The 8,460-nt window shown below is 41.4% G+C and overlaps 1 protein-coding gene across 1 annotated transcript in view; it reads right to left on the reverse strand.

Annotated features, from left to right (window-relative positions):
• Window positions 1-8,460, reverse strand: part of DGCR2 (DiGeorge syndrome critical region gene 2) — a gene marked incomplete at its 5' end in the record, with an annotated part of 99,628 nt that overhangs the window by 30,280 nt on the left and 60,888 nt on the right. Inside the window, 5 exons of the mRNA XM_019506639.1 lie at window positions 1,227-1,430; window positions 2,030-2,206; window positions 4,209-4,285; window positions 5,383-5,593; window positions 8,071-8,196. Coding sequence (XP_019362184.1) covers window positions 1,227-1,430; window positions 2,030-2,206; window positions 4,209-4,285; window positions 5,383-5,593; window positions 8,071-8,196 — 795 coding nt within the window. The remainder of the gene's footprint in view (window positions 1-1,226; window positions 1,431-2,029; window positions 2,207-4,208; window positions 4,286-5,382; window positions 5,594-8,070; window positions 8,197-8,460) is intronic.

Below are 8,460 nucleotides of genomic sequence, written 5' to 3' on the forward strand. Positions count from 1 at the left end.
CAAGTATGTCATTAAAAGAACTACACTGGACAGGGTTTGCAGGGAGATGTGACCAAGGATCCAGCATAATATTAACTAACATGATTCTGGACGTCCTTAGCATTCCATGTAACCATCCAATCCCCTCCCACATTCTTGCCATGGTTTGACCTAAATGTCCATGGAACTCACTACCACAGGTTGCCTAATTACACAATTATAAAGGGAGAACTTTTTCTCTCTTCCAAGTTTTCACAAGTGCTGATTTCCACTCTTTCATTTAGTGTCCCCAACTCTGGAGAGCTGGCAAATTGGAAAAATAAGGGTCTCATGAGTTCACTTCTAGGCTAAAATAATGCAAAGATTCAATTACAAATGCAATTAAGACACATTAAATACCCCTGAAGGATTACACCTGCTAATTAAAATAAAGCAGCAGCTTAATAACTGAAGAAATATTTTGCCCTCACTTCTCTAAAGACAGCACCAACTGCCACATATGGAGGGTAGGGGGCCTGTTTGCTCTGAGTTCCTGCTATGACAATCCTTTTAGTTTTTGTTGGCTAGTCCAGGTCTTGGGGTCTCCCCTTGTCTCAAAGTTCAGAGGAATCCTGAAGCTGTTCTTTCAGATTAGTGAGGAGACCAGAGGAGGTTGCCAGTGGTATGCAGAAAAGGGAAAAAGTAATACTGTGTTTGTGCCCAGGTTTAACAGGATGCTACTTTCTCCTAAAATACCTGTAGTTGTATTAATCCTTTTAAGGCAAGACCATTCTCAGACAAATACTTCCATCAGAGACAGGTTGAGCCCACCCAAATGAAAAGACATTCTCTCAGTTCTCCAGTGAGAGGAAAAAAAGCTAGCAGGGCTGAGACCTCCCCAGGGTCTTCTCACCTTCCTCTAGTTCTCCCCAAGGGTTTCCTGTGTGCCACCAACTCATTCCCATGCACATTCCCCTCCCCACACTGTCACATCTTGAACAGGTTCAGCTGTTGCCTTTAAATGTACAAGCAACAATCAGGCCGAGATCTCTCCCCACAAGGCACCTGTCAGAGTTTCCCTATCCAGCTTTCTCCTGCACCAAAAAAAAAAAAAAAAAAAACACCTGAAAGGCTTATGCCAGCTGAAGCCAAAAATATTTCCCAAAGCACATGGGATGCTGCATGCTGTCAGCTAAAATACTGCAGCCAGAGCCGATTAGGCTAAGCAATAAACTTTATTTCACCATCATGCTGGTCTCACCTCTTACCTGGGTCTAGGCATGTGAATTTGCAGCACTCCTTGGGGTCTTTGCGATACTGCTGACAGCCCTGGGGCCGCTCACACAGGGCAGCCACACACATCTCTGGCTCACCATTGTGACAAGTGCAGCTCAAGCAGGGATCATCCCCTTTTGGAGTGAAATAGTAGCCTTCGTCAACAACATTGTCTTTGATATCAACACAAGTCTGGCCTGGAAAAGAAACATGCATCAGTGCTTTCAAACAAACCCTTCAAAGCAATACGAGTCCAACTCATTCTGCTTGATGGTTTATAAAAATTAAACAAACTTAATTAATGACACAGACCATTAATGCAAGGGTTTCCCTTTTTCAAAGATGACTTTGTAGAGCTAAGAAGTAAAGGGAATATGGGAAACAGACGAAAGCCCATTCAAGCGCTTTAAGTATTTTTCCCCTTCTTCACTATGTATTTAATATAAAAAAAAAAACAAGTGAGATTTAATGATGGTTATACATTTGGAGGAAGCCAGAGACAACTTCACATGGAAGCTTGGAACAACAGGTCAATATTTAACGAACAAGGGCTTTTATCATAAATCTTCTCTCTTTCTAGCCTGACATTCTTCCCTACCATACAATCAGCAGTGCCATGAGAGTGCAAACCTGCACTGTGCTATGACTGGCAATTATTGCTCCCCTCAAACCGCAAACTTTTAAAAAAATTAAGACAGCACAAGAAGCACAAAGGGTGAGCAACAGACTCCTCCATATCCAATCACAGGGTGCCCAAACACAAGTCCATCTGTATTGTATTACAAGATCAACTTACTCCTTTTGCAGAGGAACGAAGACTTCTCATAGCAGTTTTCAGCATACCAGCTATGCAAGCCATGGTGCCGAAGAGTGGGAAAATGGAAACACTGAAGCTGGGCACAAAGAACATTTTCATTTTCAGACATGGCCGTTCCAAAGATGGGATCAGGAGGTAAAAACACTTCTGAGGAACCTGCAATGAGAATGGACTAGTCTGAGCAACCAGTGGGTTTACAAAGTGCTAGAAAAAAGTTTTCTACTCCATGTGCACCCAACAGTACCCAAGTTTTAATTTCTGGCAGCAATGCTCCTTCATGGAGAGTAATTCATACAGCCTCCCAAAATCATGATGTTGGTGAAAAGAATGCTGCTATAGCTACACGCTACATTATACATACCGTGAAAACAAATCTTGCCCTTGTGTAACAGCACGCAACAAATCCTGATCTTTCTATGCCTACTTTGCACACATCTTTCCACACTAAGGAAACAGCAAGCAACAGATCTGCTAGTTCTAAAACCACCCCTTCCTACTGATGCCCAAAACTAGTGCCACAGCTGTGAAAATGGACCCACAGCAATTGAGCTGCCACACTGGGTTGACTTCCGGTTGTGGATATGGCCCCTTAGCGTCTCATCAGCTACAGTTTCTGGTGTTCCCAATGCAACAGAGTGCTGATTACCCAAACAGCCAGGCCTGAGGAACTAGCTGTAAGATTTTTCCATCACACAGATTATTTTGTGAAAATATTTCCCCATGTTTGTGCATGGGATATACTTTAAATAGAGCAAGACAGCTGTGACCAGGCAGACCAAGTACAAGGTATGAAGTTAGGACTCCTGGACTTTAAGGCTATTGACTCAGAAACATTAGGCAAGTTACCCAATTTGTGTGCCTCAGTTACATTTTCTGTAAAATGTACACAATGTTTACTTACCTCTGCTAAATCTTTTCAAAAAAGTTATGAAGGGAACATTCCAAGTGCAAATAGTATATTAATAAATAAATAAATATAAAAACAACTTGCCCGATTTGCTATTGCCATCAAACTATGGGCCTCTTCTACCGGAGAGATTTAATGTCATTTAAATATAAAACATGGCGATTAAAAGGCAAATCGCATCATACCTCAAACACCATGCATTTCATGCTGCCACTTCTACAGACTTTTTAACAGGAAACAAAGGGGATGCCCTTGGCACCTCTCAATTCCACAATTTCAAAGTTTGGTATGTAAATCTATATTTTGATGCCCAAGTGGCCTGAAATTCAAAGTTGTGGGGCACCTGGATCTCCCAGCGATTTGGGGGGCAGGGGATGGCGCATGTGCAGGGTGATCATAACTCCATATGGACATAGGAAGCAAAAATTTTAATCTGGCAGGCTTAAAAACATTAGCTTCAGCACTTTTATGACCACACATGAGAGCAGTAACAGGGGAAACAGTCCCCTGATGCAATGGCCTGCTGAAATACTGTTCAACTGAATGCAAGATATTTAATTTAAAGAAATGAGCATTTATATAGTCATCTCTCAAGAGAGATCAAGGCACACAAAATTGCTGTGGACTAAAAATACTTTGGAGAATTAGGAACCTAAATCCCATTTTCAAACAGACATAAACAGTTGGAAGTTTACCTCACTGGAAGTCAGTGAACAATTCAGGATCCCAACAACCTAAACTCCCTTTGAAAAATGAGATTTAATTCATGAGAAGGGGATGATTTTTTTTTTTTTTTTTTTTTAAATGCATGGACTACTTTCAATAAGCCATCTAAAACAGGCTGCTATAACAATGAGAATTTATACCACCCAATAGAAAATGAAAAAATATGCCAGGTAAAAACATTTAAAAAGGTAAGCATAACTTTTTGCTTAGCATGTACTGCCACTGATATTAATTCTTGTACCAGCAGATGGCAGGGTAGTCAGCTTCCCAGCTAGCAGCGATTAAGTTACTCTTTGATGGAAAGGGTATTTATTTTTCCCAGATTTACTATAAAAGGAGCCAAAAGGTAAAACTCATGGACAGTGATGGACAGAAAGTTATTTTACATATATTTCTTCCACCTTTGACAAAGCAAAGTTCCTAGAGATTACATTCCTAATTGGGAATAGAGGTTTTAGACTATAATTAGCAGGCTTTACTTCAAGCACAATGCCTGAAAATTGACGTCTACTTTCTGAAGCTTACCTTTGTAAGCCACCTGCCAGTGACCTTCTAGAGAACGATTTCGGTTGGTAATGACATACTGATATCCAACCCAGAACCTACAGAGAAATAGGGATTTGAGAATTCTCAGTATCACAAGGGAAAAAACACTTCTGTACAGAAAGGAATTAAATACAAGACCTTACAATTTCTCACTTTTAATTGGACTTTTCAGAGCATTAATGCTCTGTCCTGCTACATTTCAAAGCCACAGCTTGGGAATATACCCACTGACAGGTTTGTTTTTGTGTTTTTGCCCGCCTATTTCCGAATGAAGCTAACTGATAATAGCAAAATAAATGACATGTCAACATGTGACAATTTATTTTATTATTAAACACAGAAATCCCAGCACTGAATCTACTCCAAGACTACTGCCACGACAGAATTTACAATCTTGATGGAATTCCACAAAGGTATCCCAAATCCAGTAAGGTGCAGTGCATATTTTCATGCTGTCAAATGCAGCTCTAGGGTGATGCTGAATTAAAATAATCAGCAGTTGATTACTGTATAGTGGTGCTGCTGACGACAGCCTAAAGAACAGGTGGAAAGCAACAGACAGATATTATAATCAGTTTTTAAAAGTGTGTGCAAGTAGGTTTTTTCGCAACTCAAGCAATTGACAGCCTTCTTCCACCCACCTAAAGTTATTAGATATTCAGAGGCTTTTCTTTGGATGCACTGAAAATGGCACCTTACAACTCATTCCAATCTCCTCTCACAGGCTGCCAATGTTACTGGTCTTTTACCAAGAGAGAAAATTCAGTTAACTGAGAAAAAGCTAAAACTACTGCATTCCTCCAAAGACTCAGACTGTTTAATGCATGAAAAAATTGTCATTCTGGCTACAGTTCTGGCAGAGAGGACAGGGTATTCAAATATATAAAGATGTTGTTGAAAGTGCCCACCAACACAACTTCTGTCATGTGACATTTGTAGCCTCTTTGTTAGCACCGCACAGAACATAACACGCAGGTGGCCAGACAACAGCTTAGACTGCTCCAATGAGGTTATCCTAAACTGAAGTCCCTGGTCGTCACTGAATCTACTAAACAAGTGGCAGTACCTTGCTCCTACCAAGTTAGCTATTACCAGTTCTCACATACAAGCTATTTCTAGGATGCAGGTGCTACATTTTCCCCTTTCTACTCACCTACGTTGGTCCTTCCTTCCATAGGCTTTTTCCTCCAGGTCCCACTCCTGTGCCAGGATGAACCGGAGCTCCTGGTCTGCAGTGAAGGTAGCCAAAGACCCATTCACCCTCTGACATGTCTGCACAGCATCCCAGTAGTTCTCGCCATTTAAATACACCCTGTAACAGCTGGCTGTGCCCTCATAGTGATGCCATCCTGTTGGGCACTTTCCTAGGAAACATGGAGAACAGAAGGGAAACCATCCCCCCAAATTAGGATCTTAACTTGAGACAATGTACTTTACATGGTTTGTGAAGGTGACATGAACACTTTTAGTGTTCCAAACACAATGAACTAAACACAGATACTTTGTAAACTGTCACCCCCTCATCTAGAACAGCAGGGGCCAAATGTTTTGGCAAGCACTGCATAAAATTAGCCCGGCACCCACACTGACTGCCACTCGGATCCCTTTCCCTTACCTAATCGACTGTTTTCTGATGCTGCCTGATCTGATGCTCTGACTCCCCACCCACAGTGTTATCAGTCCCCTTCCCAATCTGCTACATGCCACGAACACAGGCAGCCCATGTCACTCATGGCATCAGCACCATAAGCTGGTCACCCCGATCTAGGAGTAGAAGTGTATTATGGATCACTGCAGTGGCTCCCAATGTAAAACTAGTTAAAAAATTAAAAATTAAAAAGGAAGGTGCTCTGGCACTTCAGCTATTCAAAAGCAATTTACTTCTCACTTGCATTGTGACAGCACTTAGAAGTCCCTGATAAGGATCCAGGCTTGATTGTACAAGACAGAACACACTGCCTTGGAGAGCTTACAAACTAATCAATCTATTTTCAAACTAGCAGCAAGAAGCGTAACAGATACTAAATGAGGTGGGAGAGAAGGAGGAAGAGCTAATTGCTGCATCTCCTGGATGTTAGCCACTAAAAAAGTCACTGGTGCCAGATTAAACTGCTTGCAGATATCACTGCAGAACTGGGCCTCTGGAAAGGATATAGGGCGAAGAACATGGTCTTACAAAGACTAGTCTAGGGATGTCAATTCAGTAAGCAAAGGAAGTGCAGAAGAAAGCACAAAGGCACTGTTGACAGAAATGGAGCAATGGGCTCTATAACGCTGGTATTACTGAAAAGCACAGACAGCCAGGAGTGGTTCAGAGACGGACAGCATAATCAGATCAATTAACAAGAAAGATTATTGTAGCTTTTGCATCCGGCTTGACCTGATTCTATTCCAGTGTTATTTCTGCAATACCTGCCATTCACATTTTACCCTCAGTTATTTGATCTTTGTTCTTTCCAATTTCAAAACATCTTTCTTCAAAGTCTACAAGATCCAAACTACTATGCGTGAATACTTTGAAAAAGAGTAGTTTTCAGAAAGCATTCTTGAACACTTCAGATTTCAACGTAAATTGCTGCCCAATATCACCACTTTTTCCTAAAGTAATACTACTTTGAAAGCAATCACATTTTATTCCCCACTTAAAAAGTCAGTGTTCAACCCTGCGTTAAATAATTGCAATCATCTAATACAATGCACTTTAAGCACAAATGTGTCGATCAAGGCCTTGTTAAAAAAAAGTGCTCCTGTGTTGCAATTTCTCTGGAAATACAGGGCCATATTTTCATATTCCCAAAGATTCCCCATCTTCAAAAAAACATCCACCACGATTTAACAGAGAACTAAATTTTTTTTCAAGAAAACTGTTGCTATTCTGGAATTTTCTCTTATAAGTATTAACAGATAATATACTCCAAGCAACAACATATTTAAGTATTTGCAGCGTTTCTATATAGCACACCTTAACAGAAAGCACTGGTATACAAGTATTTAGGTTTCTGGCATATCTGTTTTGGGGCAAAGTTGCTTAAGTTCCATGCTTCTCTTGACCTTAAGTTTATTGTGTTACAACACTACCTAGAAACAAGTGCAAAGTGAGAAGCACTCAGTCCTGAATAGCTCAGGGACCAGTCAGTGACACTCAGAGAAATGGGAACTACCCATTTACTGGGTCAGACCATAAGTCCATCTCACCCAGTCACCTTTGTGTCACAGTGGCAGAGAGCAGATGCTGAAAAGGAAAGTGAACTGGGTATAACCAGGGTTTCCACGCCCCCACCCCACAGTGCCTCTCTCCCACTTGGAGCCTCCAGCATTTAAGGTCTAGGAAGTTCCGATTCAGAGGCTATTACCCTGGCTCCCGAGTTCAATTGCTACTGATGCACCTTCCTTCCAGGAATGTGTCCAATCCCTTTTTGAATCTGGCTACATCATCACGAACCACCCAAGGTAAATCACAGTAAATACATTCCCAATTCAAAAGAAAAAGAAACTATAATATGTAATTGTACAAGTTGTGCTAGTGTAGATCCATGTGCCGCACTGTTCACAACTGTGGAAACAATACCAAGTGCAAGTAGTAAAGATCAATCAATCAAAAACCATTATATCACTTGCAGTGCTGCACAAGAAATAAGCTGAAGAGCTACTTATGGCTCTGGCTCCAGTCTGAGCATCACTGTGCTAACTTACAAAAGAGCCTTTAAAGTTCTGCTCCTTTTCATGGACTTCCATAAGCAGAGTTTTGTTTTGTTTTTTTAAAGCCTCTCGAGAAGAAACTGCCCAGACTCCTAAACAGACCGCTAGGAATTTGGACCAGCTTCCCCAGTCTGCAACTTACTGCTAAAGCGGACAGGCTGCGCCACGTTGACAGTGTGAAAGCGGGTGGTATCTGCTCCTCTGCCTCGATTGTGCCTGGAGTCCACATTCTCTTTCCCATGATAAGGTCGTTGGTCCCCTGTCAAGCCTAGAGGCAAGAGGGAATGTTCAGTACAAGTGAAAGAAATGCAAGGCAAGCCAATTTTTCCATCTCAGCAAATTAAACCAAAACCCTTCTCTCACAACAGGTCCCAGCAAATTTCAACTCAAGACCAGAAGCCAATGAATTGGAGTTGCCTGCAATAAGAGTTTACCTGCCCAAAAGAAACATGAAATTGCTACAACCCAAGAGAGCCAACAAGCCACTACATTAGTCTTGTAAATTAAGCTAGGTATCTGCTGCTGGGTTTGG

This window comes from Gavialis gangeticus, unplaced genomic scaffold (genome assembly GCF_001723915.1).
Source record: "Gavialis gangeticus isolate Ggan-Ray unplaced genomic scaffold, GavGan_comp1, whole genome shotgun sequence".
Taxonomy (NCBI): domain Eukaryota; kingdom Metazoa; phylum Chordata; order Crocodylia; family Gavialidae; genus Gavialis; species Gavialis gangeticus.